We start from the raw sequence: 16,902 nt of genomic DNA, 5'->3' as shown, positions 1-16,902 counted from the left end.
AGATTTTGAATTAAGAAGGTTGTTTTTGCACTCTGCATTCCTTTCAGATTGTGCAACTTTATTGGTACCAATAACACACAATTACTAGGGCATTTTTGCAAGTATTGGACCAATTATGCAAATTTTGTGGTGTTCAAAGCAGACAATCAATAGGACAATAAAGAATATGTATTAAACATCATTTTGAAATGAACACTTTTTGACTCTTACATGCATAATGAATCTGATCGCATTTGTCATAACTACCTAGAAGCCAATTCAATACCTATAAACACTTAAATCGCATATAAAAAACCCCAAAAAATGTTAAAATCCAATGTACTACTTGAAAATTGAAAATATGCAAATAAACTTTAATTAACTATTACAAAGATGCATAATAAATTAACCTAATTCTATAGACAATGTACTACTTAAGAATTGAAGATAATTCTATAGACAATGTACTACTTAAGAATTGAAGATATGAGAGTAAACTTTAATTAACTACTACAAAGATGCATAATAAATTAACCTAATTCTATTCATCTATATAAAACTTTGCCTTGCCTTAACTTCGAAGAGTGAGGCAAATTAAAATATATCGGTTTGTTTTGTCCCAGCCGTCATTTTTACTGTCAGTAAAATGTCGAGGCTGATTAAGCCCTAACATTTCTACCTTCACTCATTTAGCTCGAGCTCACAAACTCTAAACCCTAAAACCTTAAACCCTCCGCTGTAAGGTATACTGAAAAGCATAAAACCCTCATCAAAGGCTATGTGAAACCCTAAATACGTATTTCACATCTCCAATATTTCTCTGCAACATTTAGCAACGAGCGAGCATTTTTCGAGTCGCATCACTATACCATTGGTAGCTAACGTTCGGATCCCATGGCGTCCACAGAAGAGAAAAAGAAGAAGAAGAACTCGTTGCAGAATGCAGAGGACAAAGAAGGTGACTACCTGATAAAACCCCAGAGCTACACCCCCGAAATGGACACCTCCTCGTGGCCAATCCTTCTCAAGAACTTCAACAAGCTCAACATACGCACGGGCCATTACACTCCCATTCCTACGGGCAACTCACCGCTGAAGCGCCCTCTCTACGACTATGTCCGCTACGGTGTTATAAACCTTGACAAGCCCGCGAATCCTAGCTCGCACGAGGTGGTCGCATGGATAAGGAGAATGCTTAGGGTTGAGAAGACTGGTCACAGCGGGACCCTGGATCCCAAGGTCACTGGCAGCTTGATAGTTTGCGTGGAGCGAGCCACGAGGCTGGTGAAGGCGCAGCAGGGGGCTGGGAAGGAGTACGTCTGTGTGGCACGACTGCATTCGGCTGTGCCTGATGTAGCGAAGGTTGCCAGGGCTCTGGAGACTTTGACGGGAGCGCTCTTTCAGCGGCCACCGCTTATTTCCGCCGTGAAGAGACAGCTGAGGATCAGAACGATTTACGAGAGCAAGCTGCTCGAATATGATGCCGAGAGGCATCTGGTTGTCTTCTGGGTGTCTTGTGAAGCAGGTAATGTCATGCTAAGCGAGATTCGTTATTTATAGATTCCAGCTTTGTTTTTGTAGGAAAGCCCAAATAGAACACCGTCAAGGTACAAAACACATTCGACATAAAGATCTAGAGTGTGATTTTCTAAGCCATTTTCTCATTATGGTGAAGCTTTACAAGATAAGATTATTTTCTAGTCCATCCACTTTATATGCGACTTGTAAATTAATATCACAGGACAAGAAGAACCTAAAATCATCCCCGCAAATGCTTTGTTCACCACAGATTTCCATTGTTCTATGCTCCTCTGAAACTGCTCTGTTATTACATGAAGTGTACTTGTTGATACATTGTAACTAGAGTTCATGCATTGATAAGCTGATATTATGATAGGTATATGATGAGTTTGATCCTGACGGCTTACCCAGGATCCCAGAACCGAAAATCCAATTCCTCTTTTTCTATCGAACCAAGCCTCATTGGATTTGGCCGGCGCCAAGGCACTTTGTATTTTTCATTGCGAATGGGGTTTTGTATACAATTCTGGCACCGATTTCTTCTTTTGCAAGCAGAATAGCATATGAAGTATGAAATCAAATATCTTTATACAACTTTCCTCCTCTCTCAGCCATTTCAAATATCTTTAATGACAATTAACTGGATTTGTATCCACCGCAAAAACACCTAATTTGGTGGAAGTGGTCTGGATCTCTTTAGTGAAGTCAAAACTTTAGCCCCCAGACCTAGTTCCGTTTAAATGATCGAAGCCAAAAGTTTCAAGATCAGCTTGTGATCAGATGACTTCTCAAGAACAGGGTGCTGCCTCTGTAGCATATTGTCTAATTCTGTGTATCAAATCTTTTAGATTCCCAATGCTTGTGGTTGTAAAACTTTACTCGAATACACGAATGCAAGAGTTCGTAGATGCCCACATTACTTGAACACAATGCCTTTTGATTTTCCAAAGAATATCTTTTAATGGTTAGTAACCTGCGATCATCATATCATCGACCGCTGTTGAAGCAGGTTTTGTATCTTGATTAAAAATATGGGCATCAACCAGTAAGGAAAATGACTTCTCATTTGTCTTGACATCATAGTATAAGGGTACAAATATGCCATTTGCTTTGCACATGTGAGCTACCTGATCCAGGCACCAATGGGACTCTATGAAATTCTTGGAGAAAATAGGAATGATAATATCACTTGCATTGCTTACTCCAAGATCCTTCCTTGAGTATCCATGAGCAAGATTATACATAACATATTCGTTGTAGTTCTTTACTATTCACATTATGATATCAGATATAGAGACTCCATCAGTTTGCTTTGTTTACTTGAATTTTCCTATTGATTTATTTTTTCCAGCTCCACTTTTATCAGCATATAGAAGAGCATCATGTGCTGCATAATCAATCTAGTGTTTGTCTATGGATTCTCGAGTAAATACCCATGGAGCATCCTTCATCAGTAAACCTGTAGTAGTGCTGGAACTCATAGCATTTTGAATCAATCATAACTGATTTTCCTTTGTACCTGTGAGTAACTTCATCATTGAAGCAATCTTGAAAAATGTCATAATTTCTGCTGTGTCTTGATCATGTAATGAAACATATACACAAAAAATGCTGTTATTCTCTTTGAAAAACAGAGCCCTGATCCAAATGATTAATTGAATCTAGATCTGGAGCATTGTGCCAATTTTCAGGAAGCTTGTCACAAGGAATGAATGTTGCCTCTTCTTCGAGTGAGACATCTGAATGATCTTTAATCTCTAGATGTATTGTTTTCCTTAACACTTCAAATCAAAATCTCCAGCCACTCCTCCTATGCTAAAACAACATCATTGGTGCCTTGTCTATGGTTCAGGCTGCCTGTATCAACAAAATATTCTAGCTGCTGTTGTAAAGAAACTCTTCCATTTCCTGTCTCATGCAGTCAGCTTCATGATATTAACCTCTGTAATTGTTGTACCAAAGTGGGTGCCAAGTAGCAACTAGCCAGGGAGTTACAATTGTATCAACATTTGCTAAATCATACTTCAGCCATCTTTATGTTCCCTTATCTTATGTAACCTAAATTTCCTGCAATCATGGCACAAGGGATGCCTCCAGTATAAACTATAAAATGAATCGTGGATGCTCCTTTGCTCAAAGTTACTTGTTTTGACAGGGTGTACTAGCGTAAAAGATAATGGATGAAAAGTGAATAGGAATGTCTAAATTAATAGATTTTTGGAAGGATGAATGCACAACTAAGATCTAAAGATGAAATCAATGGTGGAGGATTCTTGAGAGGATCAAGGAGGAAATGGAGGATTGAGATGGAGGTAGTTAGAATGTTAATGGTTAGGATTAACTTACTAATTTTAGCAAGTTGGTTTGACCATTAGAGGAAAAGGGAACATCTGCATCTAGTTGGCCTAGATTCTTGGGCTTCAAAGACAAGTGTTCTTGTGTCCCCTTTATTCATGGATTGTGCTGAGGGAATATAGTTCTAATTATATAATAATAGTATTTAAGTATTTTAGCCACATGAGTGAGGTGGATAATAGGTGGAAAATATATATCTATTTGATTTATTGTGAGGAGGTAGAAAAGGTGTTTAATTAATTAATAAGAATTATTCAATTAAGTGTCAACTTTAGGTGAATGAGAATTAGACTAGGTGATAAGATGAACTAGGTAATCAGGACAGAGTAGGTGATGGTGAATGAGAATTAGACTAGGTGATAAAATGAACCAGGTAATGAGGACAGAGTCGGTGATGGTGGTGATTTAGGCTTAGGAAATCATTTAGGTGTCTACATGAATAATAGAAAGGGCCTCTGGATCCACTCTCTTCACTTAGAAATGCAAATTGGGACAGAGTAGGTGATAGTGATGAATTAGGCCTAGGGAATTATTTAGGTGTCTACATGTATAATTGAAAGGGACTCTAGATTTGCTTTCTTCACTTAGAAATGCAAATCTGGACAGGTAAGCTGCACACATTTTATACTCCACCTGTTCTTCGGTTTCATGATTACCCTCCGCTACCATAATAGGAACTGAAAAATCAGAGGCTCCATAAACCTTTTCCAGTAATTCTAGTGAGGTTGGTGATGGGCTTTTTCAAAGATAGATGGATGCCACTTAGCCTCAGAGAGAAGATCTCCAAACAAAGGGCAACATTTTCATGACCACTTACAGACTCTGCATCATTTACTACTGCACCATCTCTGCTACATGATGACCATGATTTATCACCCCTTGGCCTTGGTTGGCCTTGGTTTTACCCTTTGAAAGTAAAGAAAACTTGTAAGAGATACTAGATTGTCTAGTCAGTGAGCTGCAGAAGAAAATATCACATTTATCTATTCTTCCTTGCTACGTTTTTCAATGAAGAAGAAAATTTCACAGCAAAGGTGGCAACCTAATCCAGCAGATATTATATCATCCCTCTTTTGGTCTCCTGATTGATCTCCATTATTTGTTACCTTCCAATAAATATTTTTTATGGTTTTGTGATCTGACATCATGTAAATTCACAAAATATTAATAAAAACCTGAGGCATGTAAACCAAAGAAAACTTGTGAACTGTTTTCTGTCAGTCAAGTCTCCATACTCCTGTGATGAGCCTTCTAAGAAATTAAATAAGGAAATCAATGCAGTTTCAGAATGTCTATTGTGCTGCACAAGAAATGCTTCCACTTGCTAACAAATTACTTAAGCAACAGGCAGATCACACCTCAAATTGGCTCAAAAAATAACTGTTCTCATAGTCACAGAGGCACAAACAATATAAAATAACCAGATCTGGTTATTATTACCCTAGTTTACATTATTAGAGAAGATAGCATGATGATACAGTAGGAATCACTGGATGTGCTTGCACAGAATAGCTTAGATTTGCTATGCTGATCTGACTACTGGTCTGCAAATGCCCCAGGTCGGTCTGAGAGTGGCCGGATGTGAAACCCTCATCACTAGTACAGCTATTGCACAACGTGTATACTTGGATGCTTGAGCTTCATCCAGCTGGGAGTTCTGTGGCAAGTGGACTCTGTTGACCTCTGTTCTGTCTGTTCCTTGTGGATATTTTGCCCCTGGTACGCCTACGACAGGTCTGGGTGTGAATAACCTGGGTGGTGCTGCTCTAAGGATGCTCAGGCTGTGGCTCACTGATATAAATCTCAGTAAATAGGTGCACAGCTCTGTAATCTTCTCTTCTGTTCCTCTAATCTGAAAGAAGATCACATGTAATAACTTACTTTTAGTTTTGGTATGATGAGTGAATTTGTACAAAGGAAAAATCAATCATGAGGATTTGCATCCTCACCAAGGGTTCTGCTGTTAAGGGTTTTCCTCCTTGCAGGCAGAATTTAGAATTCTAAATTATCTGTAAAAATGTATGGCAGAATGCTATCCATTTATACTCCCAAAAGAGCCCATGCCTGCCTTTATACCTGATTGTCTTTGGTGCCAAAAACCTAAGGTCTGTTAATTCATATAACGTTAGTCGAACAATTTCATAGTTCCGATACATTGATTACATGTTAACTATTAGTATGTATGTTAACAAATCAATAATAAAATCTAAACCGAATTATGATGTTTGACCGATCACACCCTTGCATGTTAACATGCTATGATAAGTGATTCATAATCACGTTCCTCACGATCAGCGATGATCTTAAATTGTTATCGGGCTATGTTATTAACGGGCTGTGTTAATGTGTTAATATTGTTAACGTGTGATGAGTGGCACATAGGGAAGAGATGTGTCTTCCCACATAGGAAGACATATCTCTTCACTACTTAACCCCTCTTCCACATATATATAACACACATACAATAAGGAGGAGCACAATACCGAAATTGATAAGTGTTGTGCTTCCTTTCATTCGTAACATGGTATTCACCCGGCTCTTAGTAGATCACATTCCTATAATCCTAGTAGCAATCGGAGTTAGGTTTGAAGATTGACTAGATGGAGCATCAAATTTTGTATCTTGGATGATAAGGAGAAAATTCAGTGGAGCAAGGACAGTGAGAAGGCTCTTAAGATAATTGTGGATTCAGTGAGAGACCACATTGTGCCAGTTATTTCTAAATATGAGACGGCTTTTCAGATGTTCAAAATTCTAGCTGACATTTATGAAATTAACAACACTAGCAGGGCTCTCACCTTGAAGAATCAACTACACCATATAAAGATGAATAAAGGAGAGACAGTTACATCCTATTTCTTGAGGATCATTGAGCTTAGGGATCAACTATCCACTATCAGACATCTAGTAGAAAACAAAGAACTTGCTATGATGGCCCTAAATGGGCTTCCTACCTCGTGGGAATCGTTCATTCAAGAAATCAATGCTTGTTCTAAATTTCCTAAGTTTGATGGATTGAAAACCGATTGCATTCAAGAGGAATCTTGGCTTGTCACAAGAGGAATAAAACAAAACAATGGTAATGAGGACATTCAAGTTCTAAACTCTAATTCCCACAAGAAAGGAGAGAAGAAGAACGTTAAGAGAAAGAGGGACAACGGCTCAAATGGAAAGAGGTCTTCAGTGAAGAAGAGGGACATGACTGAAGTACAATGTTTCAGATGTAACCAATATGGGCACTATGCAGTGAAGTGTCCAGACAAGATCAAGCAACATGCTTTAATGGTAGAAGTTAAGAAAGGGAGTGATTCCGAGAGACTAGTCTTCTACTCAGCCCTGTCTAGTCAAGTCACCTCCAGTTCCAACACATGGGTGATAGACAGCGGAGCATCTTGACATATCACTGGATTTCGTGAGCACCTAGATACACTTGTGGAAAATTCAAATGAGGAAGTGACAATTGGTGATGACTCAAATTATCTAGTTATGGGAATAGGAACCTGCAATATCCCCCTAAAGTTAGGCATATCCCTACAGCTGACTGGAGTTCTATTTGTACCCAGTATAAAGAGAAACCTTGTCTTAGTTTCTGCACTTGAAGATAAGGGTTACAGATTAACCTTTATGGAAGGAAAGGTACTTGCTTGGCCAAAGAACTCCACCATCAAGAAAGCCCACACCATTGGAGTAAGACAAGGGAGCCTCTACAGACTTTGCACCACTGCACCTCAAGCCTTGATTCATGAGACTCCAGATTCGAATGAACTTTGGCACAGAAGATTAGGGCTCCTTCATTTCCATGCCCTACCTAAGATAGAGAAGATGGTGATTGGCTTGCCCAAGCTAAGTCACAGTTCTAAAGGAGCATGCAAGGGGTGTGCCTTGGGAAAGAATACTAAAGGGTCTTTCAGTTCTAGCAACAGTAAATCCAAAAATGTATTAGAATTAGTTCATTCTGATTTATGTGGACCCATGTCTGTACCCTCCTCAGGAGGATTTTTATATGATGTAATATTTGTAGACGATTATTCTAGGAAGACTTGGATATATTTTCTGAGGTACAAAGAGTTTGAAGAAATCCTTTCTAAATTTAAGGAATTCAAAGCTCTTGCAGAAAACATGACAAGTAAGAAAATCATAACCTTAAGAATAGACAATGGGGGGAATACACTTCTGATATGTTTAAAGATTATTTTATAAATGCTGGGATTAAGAGGGAGTTAACTGTACCTTATAACCCACAACAAAATGGGGTAGCTGAAAGAAAGAATAGGACCATAGTAGAAGCTGCTAGGGCTATGTTGTTTGACCAAAATATAAAAACCTCATTTTGGGCTGAAGCATCTAGGACAATTGTGTACATTCAAAATAGATGTCCTCATTCTCGTCTTGATAATAAAACCCTTGAAGAAGCCTTTACTAGTAACAAACTTGACATAAGTCATCTCTGGATCTTTGGGTGTCTATTCTATATTCATGTTTCCAAAGAAAAGAGATCAAAATTAGAACCTTCTGGAAAGAAAGGGGTATTTGTTGGGTACAGTGAAACCTCTAAGGTTCTAAGGCTTACAAAGTATACATACCTGGACAAAGGCAAATTGAACTAAGCAGAGATGTCATCTTTGAAGAAGACATAGCATTCAGGAGGTCCAAAAGCTCTAATGAATTAGAAAACCAAGATCCTCCTACAAGCATGGATGAGGATCCCACCCCTGAGATTCAAAGGGAGACCCCTAAAAACGCTGAGCATGAAGTTCAAGACTTACCTTTGGAAGAACATTATCTCGAAACTAGGAAGAGACCACTTTGGGCTAAAAAGATGCTTCAAGAAGCTGAAAATTATGCTGCTCCAAAGGGGACCTTCAGAGAAAGTAAGAGACCTAACCTATTTTCCAGTTATGCTGCCTTGATGAATGAGACCATTGATGCAAAACCTTCCTGAGTTGGAGATGCTCTCAAGCATCAAGTTTGGAAAGATGCTATGTTAGAAGAGTATCAGTCAATTCTAAAAAATAATGTCTAGGATATTGTGCCTAGGCCTAAAGGCAAATTTGTGGTATCTTCTAAATGGCTCTTCAAAAGTAAACATGCAACAGATGGCAGCATTGAGAATCACAAAGCAAGGTTTGTTGCCAGAGGTTTCTCGCAGAAAGAAGGTATTGACTATGAAGAGACATTTGCTCCTGTTGCCAGATACACTTTTGTCCAAGCAATTTTGGCTATTGTGGCATCTAAAGGATGGAAAGTCCATCAAATGGATGTTAAGACTGTTTTTCTGAATGGTAAGATTGAAGAAGAAGTTTATTTGGAGCAACTTGAAGGTTTTGTGATTCATAAGGCTGAATCACATGTCTACAGATAAAAGAAAGCCACTGAAACAAGCCCCCAGAGCATGGTATGAAAGAATTGATCACTATCTCTTGGAGTTAGGGTTTTCCAAGAATGAAGCAGATCCAAATCTCTACTACAAGGTAATCAATGGTGAATTATTAATTCTTATTCTTATGTTGATGATCTACTAATCACAGGAGAGGATAATCGTATTTCTCGGTGTAAAAAGAATTAGCCTTTGAGTTTGATATGAAGGATTTAGGAATTCTTCACTACTTCCTTGGATTGGAAGTTTGGCAGCAGGCAAATGGTATAATCCTTAATCAAGGAAAATACACCATTGATATACTCGAGATTTGGAATGATGGATTGTAGATCCATAACCACACCTATGGAGACAAATTTGCACAAGCTAAAGGAAGCAGCTGCAAAATCAGAGTTTGCAGATCGTACTCTCTACAGACAAATTATTGGATCTCTGATGTATTTGGTAAACACAAGACCTGATATATGTTATGCTGTTAATACACTAAGTCAGTTCATGTGTGAACCTAGGGAAATACATCTTGTTGTTGCAAAGCATATTTTGAGATATCTTCGGGGAACTATTGGTTTTGGTTTGAAATATAAACATGTAGACCTTGACCTACATGGATTCACTGATTCTGGTTGGGCTGGAAGCATAGTTGACAGGAAAAGCACATCAGGGTGTTGCTTCAGTTTAGGATCGGGAATGATCTCATGGATATGTAGAAAAGAGTCTTCAATTGCTCAAAGTTCCACAGAAGCTGAATACATTGCAGCCTCTATGGGAGCAAGAGAAGCAGTATGGCTCCGGAAATTGCTTGTAGGACTGTTTGGCCAGCCCTTAAATTCTACTGTTATTCATTGTGACAATCAGAGTTGCATCAAGCTTTCAATGAATCCAGTATTTTATGACAGGTTTAAACACATTGAGATTCCTTATCACTATGTTCGAGATATGGTGGAAAGGAATGTGATCTGACTAAATTATATTAGGACAGGTGAATCAGATTGCAGACATTCTTACCAAGCCTCTCTCCAGGATCAAGATCGAACACTTTAGAGATAAACTTGGTATGGTTGAAAATGTTATTTAATTTTGAGATAGAGTCTCATTTATTCTGATATACTAATATATTTAAGATGTTTAATGTGTAGACTCTTTTATTTGTCATGTGTGTGACTCCATGACTTCATGGGCCCTCCTGTGAACATTATTGAAGGGTGACGACCCTTCAATAATGAACACTTGTTTCAAATTGATATTGTAAGGTGACGATTTTACAATTATCAATTTACCTATCTTGATGGATATCATGTGACTTGATTTCTGTGGACATGTCATGATAGTATATATCTTTGAGACATTATGGTAGATATCAGTTGGTTGGTATCATTAAATAAACAATAATTATGATAGAGATCTTCATGGTGAATATTATGGACATAATATTCGTTGACATGCCATGAATCATTATCAATATGGTAGGCATCATGTGACATGATGCCAGTGCACATACCTTACTTGATAACTATGAGCTATGGTGAGTATCATGAGACTTGATATTCATTGTTGAACCATATCTCTAGATATCACCATGGTGTGATATCTCCTCTCTTCACAATCAATGAATGAATTGTGATGTTTTCTCTAACATGAAATGTGTCCTCCCTAGTTAAGAGGGAGTGTTAATTCATATGACGTCAGCCGAACAATTTCATAATTCCAATACATTGATTACATGTTAACTATTAGTATGTATGTTAACAAATCAATAATAAAATCTAAACCGAATTTATGATGTTTGACTGGTCACACCCTTTCATGTTAATGGGCTATGATAAGCGATTCATAATCGCGTTCCTCACGATCAGCGATGATCTTAAATTGTTATCGGGCTATGTTATTAATGGGTTGTGTTAATATTGTTAACAAGTGATGAGTGGCACGTAGGGAAGAGATGTGTCTTTCCACTTGGAAGACATATCTCTTCACTACTTAACCCCTCTTCCACATGTTTATAACACATACAATAAGGAGGAACACGATACCGAAATTTATAAGTGTTGTGCTTCCTTTCATTCGCACTACTGCAGTTCAAATTTAATTCCAGTTTAATTCCAGACTAAATCTTCATCTCTCTTATCCTCTTGATCACAAAATTTAAATAAACTTAACAAGGTCAGCCCCCCAAAAAAAACAATTTCAAATTTAAATTCTAAATCGGCTCCAACTGTAAAATTCGAATTTTAATTTTTAAATTCAATTAATATTTTATTTATAGAAAAGAGTGTTGATATTAGAGTTCCCAAACTTGCCGCAAGTTAGGCGAGTTCGCCGAGTTGGCGAGTCGAGCCAAGCTCGGCGAGTTTTGCTGACTCGGGACTCGGACTCGGCGAGTTTTGACCATAACTCGCCTTACTCGCGAGTCAGGCGAGAATGTTAAGTATAAGTGACATTTCCTTATGTCTTTTCTCTTTCTTATACTTTAAGTTATATTCCATATGTATTGTCAGGATGTTTGAGAGTGGTTTCGGACCTCCATGAGTTATAATGCAAAATCTAGTTTTTGGAGGATCCTTCAAATTTCCAGACTTAGTCAAATTTCAGGCCATTTCAGGATCAAGATGACATTCCAGACTTTTAAGGCAAGTTCACTCTGACCTTGATGTAAGGGATGGGACCTAGGAGGACACTATGCATTCAACCAAGGTTTGATTTAGCAACTTGAAGCATGACCAAATAGTACACAAAAACCCTAGGAATGATCTAAATAACCCTTAATCACTCAACCGACCTAACCTCCTTCACTCCACCTTGAGGAGATCCACCTGATTTGATGACCTTTGAGAAACTCAATCCCTTCAATGCAAAGGCTAAGACACTAAAACAACCAACAACAAAACTAAAAGAGCTAACCCTAGAAAGCAAAAAGTGGGGGTCTTCATTTGCAATGGGGCAATGTGTGAGTACCTCACAACAAGGATGTTTCTTAAAATTTTGAAAAAAGGGGGTGAGTTGGGGACATTTCCTACCTTTCCCCACATCCCAAAAAATTCCCCCATGGGGTGGGGTACAAGGTTATTTTTGGCAAGGGACATGTCTCTGAGGAGCAAATTTTCAAACCCTTATGGCCTCACAATTCCCCCTTCCATCCAACATATATATAGCCTAAAAACTAAGAGGTCCAAGAAAGACCAAGGTCAACTATAGTCCCAAGGTAAAACCTAAGTTCAACAAGCACACTATTCAATGCTACCATACACATGCACTCCTTACAGTTTCCAAGTGAAGATGTTCATGATGTCTCATGTTGGTGCTCCCAAAATTTCAATTTGGCCAAAGAAAATACTAAACAGAAGCCCCAAACAAGTAGATACTCTACCAGCATGCCTTTCATGGCATAACAAGCTAGCACACATTATAATTGGGCTTTATTCAATAATGGGTGCATGAAACAAGTTTTAAATTGTTGAAAATCTCTTAATTTCAAGGGTTTTTTTATTTTGCCGAGTCGTTGCCGAGTCATAGCCGAGTCCCGAGTCGAGTCGGCCTTGCCGAGTCCGAGCCGAGTCCGAGTCTGGGAACTTTGGTTGATATACACTTATGTATAAGGTTTTATAGTGCCTTACTTGGCCGACCTGGAGGGGACATAACAACTCCATCCAAGATGTCTAGTCGAGCAGCAATTACAAATGTTCAGATATTTTAAAAAATGTTATCATCTAAAACCACACAATGAACAAACTGGAAGAACATTTTCAACACGAGAAAGTAGATGGTCTAAATTCTTCTCTGCATTCAGAAGATCACAATTGCTAGCCTCAAACCTTAGCTTAAACACTCCAGGTAAAGCATCATCCACTTCACTAATATTTAGTATTTACTAGCAATAGGTTACTTGATACAGTGAATGTTGTTGCCTTTGCTAGGAAGATCACATTTGCTAGCCTCGAACCTTAGCTTAAACTCTACAGGTAAATCATCATCCACTTCACTAATATTTTGTATTTACAAGCAATAGGTTACTTGATACAGTGAATGTTGTTGCCTTTGCTAGGAAAAGAAGAGCCTTCAAAAGCTTTTAGATCAACGTTATTCTAGACAGAATTTTCTCGTTTGAAATTTCCTCAACCAACTGTAAAGAGTACATCAACTCCCTGCAAAGAACCACCAGGTGCACTATGCTCCCAAGATGGTTTACTGCATGATGTTGTGAAATAGATATGAAGTAACTGTTAGCTTTCCCAAAGCTAGATTCTTGGAGATCAGTTGACTGTTGACCATCAAACAAAGGACATCATTGGTTAACATAGCCATAACCTTCCCCATTGACTTGCCTTCCTTTGGTATTGTATAAACTTGTGGTCTATACTTCTCTGATGAGGAGTCAGAATAAGCCAAAGTCAAGAACTCCTGCAAATTCTGCAGAGGCCTCAAAGCAGATGCCACCTCTCTCTCTCGCTTTTATCAATAATGTCATTTCAAGAAGCACTAACAGAGATGCCTGCTCATTCGGAGCTGGCCATATCAATGCATTATTCTTCAAATAGCAGAGGCAAAATTCAATAGCCAGCTCAAATAATCTTTTCGACCAATGACCTATCATCATCAACCATCAGAGCAGAGAGAAGCCTTTGTGATAATGGCATCATCTTCTCGAGCCGTATGCCCTCTATTCAAGATGATAATCTTGTAGCCTGCATTTTCTGTTGATTATTTAAAGAACTTAAATCATTATCTACAACATCTGCTCTGGATAAGGATCCAGTGGCTTGAAAAGTTTTAACAGGGGTGTCCTTGTGTTCATCACAAGTAAAATTAATTTGCTGCTTAAGGTAATCAAGATCATCATTCTGTAACAACCATTGGAAGAATCAGAACATAAGGCAAAATCATAGCCGCTACTTCTTTCAATCAATTTAGATATTGCACTAAGGAACTCAAGGTACAAATCTGCAACACCATAAGCAGATAAGTGGAGAAGTTTAAATTTTTTAATGCTCAAGAATGCGGACAACAGACATCATAGCTCCCCCAAGTGATATTTATCAGAAGATATTATTCAGTGGGTTAGTAGGTACCAACGATAGCCATTTTTAGTTTTGGTAAATTAGTAATAATTTAGATATTTGTTTAGTATATGCTTATCTGGCATATTATAGGACAACAATTTACATATTTTTATAAACAGTAATACATGTGATATTCTACATTTCTATTTCATGTTGTCTTATTTGGTTCATTTCAAGATTTGCTACTTCTATATTTTTTTTAATCATGCAATAACAACAATAATAAAATTACTTTTCATTTTTTTTTTGTCAATAATGTATTTAACATTTATGATACATTGTTGTTTAATTTATTGCAGGGGATGCTATTTTTTCGCAGTGTCGTATTATAAATGTTTGTTTACTGTATACATATGTTGTGTATGACAATTGGTTATACATATGTTTTTAGAATTTTCCTACAAATATTTATTGTAATACATAATATTCATCTGGCATATTGTCACGTTAGAGAGATTGTTATATATTTCTTGAATGTGTAATATTTTTATATTTGTTTCATGTACACTTACCTGGTACACATTTGATTCATGTACAGGTACCTATATCAGGACACTGTGTGTTCACTTGGGGCTTTTGCTGGGAGTTGGTGGTCACATGCAGGAGCTGAGGAGAGTCCGGTCTGGGATTTTAGGTGAAAAGGACAATCTGGTGACAATGCATGATGTGCTTGATGCACAATGGATGTATGATAATTACAAGGATGAGTCCTATCTGAGGAGGGTTATCATGCCATTGGAGGTTTTGTTGACTAGTTATAAGAGATTGGTTGTCAAGGATTCTGCAGTGAATGCCATCTGTTATGGGGCAAAGCTGATGATTCCAGGGTTGCTGAGATTTGAGAATGGGATTGAGGTTGGTGAAGAGGTGGTTTTAATGACCACTAAGGGGGAGGCAATTGCAATTGGCATTGCACAGATGACTACTGCTGTAATTGCTACTTGTGATCATGGGACAATTGCAAAGGTGAAGAGGGTAGTGATGGAGAGAGATACTTATCCCAGGAAGTGGGGATTGGGACCAAAGGCATCCACAAAGAAGAAGATGATCGCAGAGGGGCTATTGGATAAGCATGGGAAGCCTAATGAGAAGACTCCACAGGAATGGTTGAGAAATTTGGCATTGCCTGCCAGTGGGGATGCTTTAGTTGCCAGCCTTGCGGCTGCACCCAGTGTCCAAACTGAGAGAGAGTTGCAAGTAACAGGTGGGGCACCCAATGTGAAAATTGAGTCTGAGAGCTATGATAAAACAGAGGAGAAGAAGAAGAAGAAAAAGAGAAGTAGAGAAGGTGAAGATGACACACCAGATGGATTGAAGAAGAGGATCAAGGTAGACGAAGGAGAAGAGGATGCTACTGAGAAGTCTGAAAAGAAAAAGAAGAAGAAGGTCAATGATGAGGAAGCTACTGAGGCTGATAAAAGTGGAAAGAAGAACAAAAAAGATAAAGACATTGGAGAAGAGGTGAAGAGTGAGAGAAAGAAGAAACACAAGGAGAAAGGGGAGCAGGAAGAGGAAGTAGAGGTTGAGAGAAGTGAGAAAAAGAAAAAGAAGCACAAAGAGAAGGGAGAGGGAGAGGGAGAGGAAGAGCTGGAGAAAAGTGAGAAGAAAAAGAAGAAACACAAGGAGAAGGGAGAAGAGACTCCTTTATCAGCAGCTTTACATGATGAAGACAAAGAAAAGAGTGAAAAGAAGAAAAAGAAAAAGAAGCATGAAAATGAGGAATAGGATCAGTTGAGCATAGCTGGGATGCTTTGGAAAACAGGTGTAAAGCTGCAAACACTGAAAAACAGCGACATATTTATTTCACTCTTTAATGAATTGTGAAATTTTGCCTCTGATGATGGCCCAGGTTGCCATTATTGTAGCAGCTTTGGAGTTTACCCTTCTGGACATCAGCCTGTATGCTTATTCTATGGCAGGTCAGGTGTGAGGATTATCACCAATGCTTTTGTCGTAACTTATCTTAATCAATGTTATATGTTTTGAGAATTTTTCAAATATAAGATTTTGTCACAAATGTGTACTATCGGTTCTTATAATGGTGGCACAGGTGGTTATGTGAGTTATAGATGTTTGGAATAAATATGAGGCCATGTTAAAGTATTTTCAGATCCTCCAATTTTGACTTGATTTTGTAGTGTATTTACCATGAACTCTGTTACGAAGTTCTTGACAAGGACCCACATCTTTTTCAGCACATCTAATGTTTTAGTTAGTCTTATTTATGCAGCCTCTTATACTGTTTTAAAAATGACATCCTCAAAAATTTACCATGGCGAGCTTAGTTGCATTTAAGAATTTTCAATGTTAAGAATTTTAAAATATCACATGGATGAGTTTTATAGATGCTAAGAAAAAAATCAACAAAGAATCAACATGGTTTACTTATGTTTCAGGGACATTTATTTTCTCCAGTTTTTCTATAGGTGGTCTTTAATGAGCCAAATTATTGGTAAAAGGCAAATCTCTATAATTTGAATGCTATTTTCGGACCAGATTGCTTCAGTATTCTTCTATGTTCTCTGTTGGAGATGCATAGTTTTGGCACATTGATGTAACTCCAAATTTGGATCATTGATGTTATACTCCCAAGGAGCACAGCAAATTGTCATTGAT

The 16,902-nt window shown here is 38.0% G+C and overlaps 1 protein-coding gene across 1 annotated transcript; it reads left to right on the top strand.

The window, feature by feature from the left end:
* Positions 1-568: 568 nt before the first annotated feature.
* On the top strand, positions 569-16,389 carry LOC131033090 (H/ACA ribonucleoprotein complex subunit 4). The gene is made up of 2 exons (XM_057964225.2): positions 569-1,504; positions 14,825-16,389. The coding sequence occupies exons 1-2, from the start codon at positions 874-876 to the stop codon at positions 16,009-16,011; spliced, it is 1,818 nt and encodes a 605-aa protein (XP_057820208.1). The 5' UTR covers positions 569-873; the 3' UTR covers positions 16,012-16,389.
* The last annotated feature ends 513 nt before the right edge of the window (positions 16,390-16,902 follow it).

This window comes from Cryptomeria japonica, chromosome 10 (assembly GCF_030272615.1).
Source record: "Cryptomeria japonica chromosome 10, Sugi_1.0, whole genome shotgun sequence".
Classification (NCBI taxonomy): domain Eukaryota; kingdom Viridiplantae; phylum Streptophyta; class Pinopsida; order Cupressales; family Cupressaceae; genus Cryptomeria; species Cryptomeria japonica.
Note: the sequence above shows the minus strand (reverse complement) of the source record. Positions and strands in the feature narration are given on the sequence as shown.

Coding starts and splice junctions, on each gene's coding strand:
- LOC131033090 (XM_057964225.2), top strand. CDS start 874: ATGGCGTCCACAGAAGAGAAAAAGAAGAAGAAGAACTCGTTGCAGAAT. Junction 1,505..14,824: donor CTGGGTGTCTTGTGAAGCAG/GTAATGTCATGC, acceptor ATTCATGTACAG/GTACCTATATCAGGACACTG.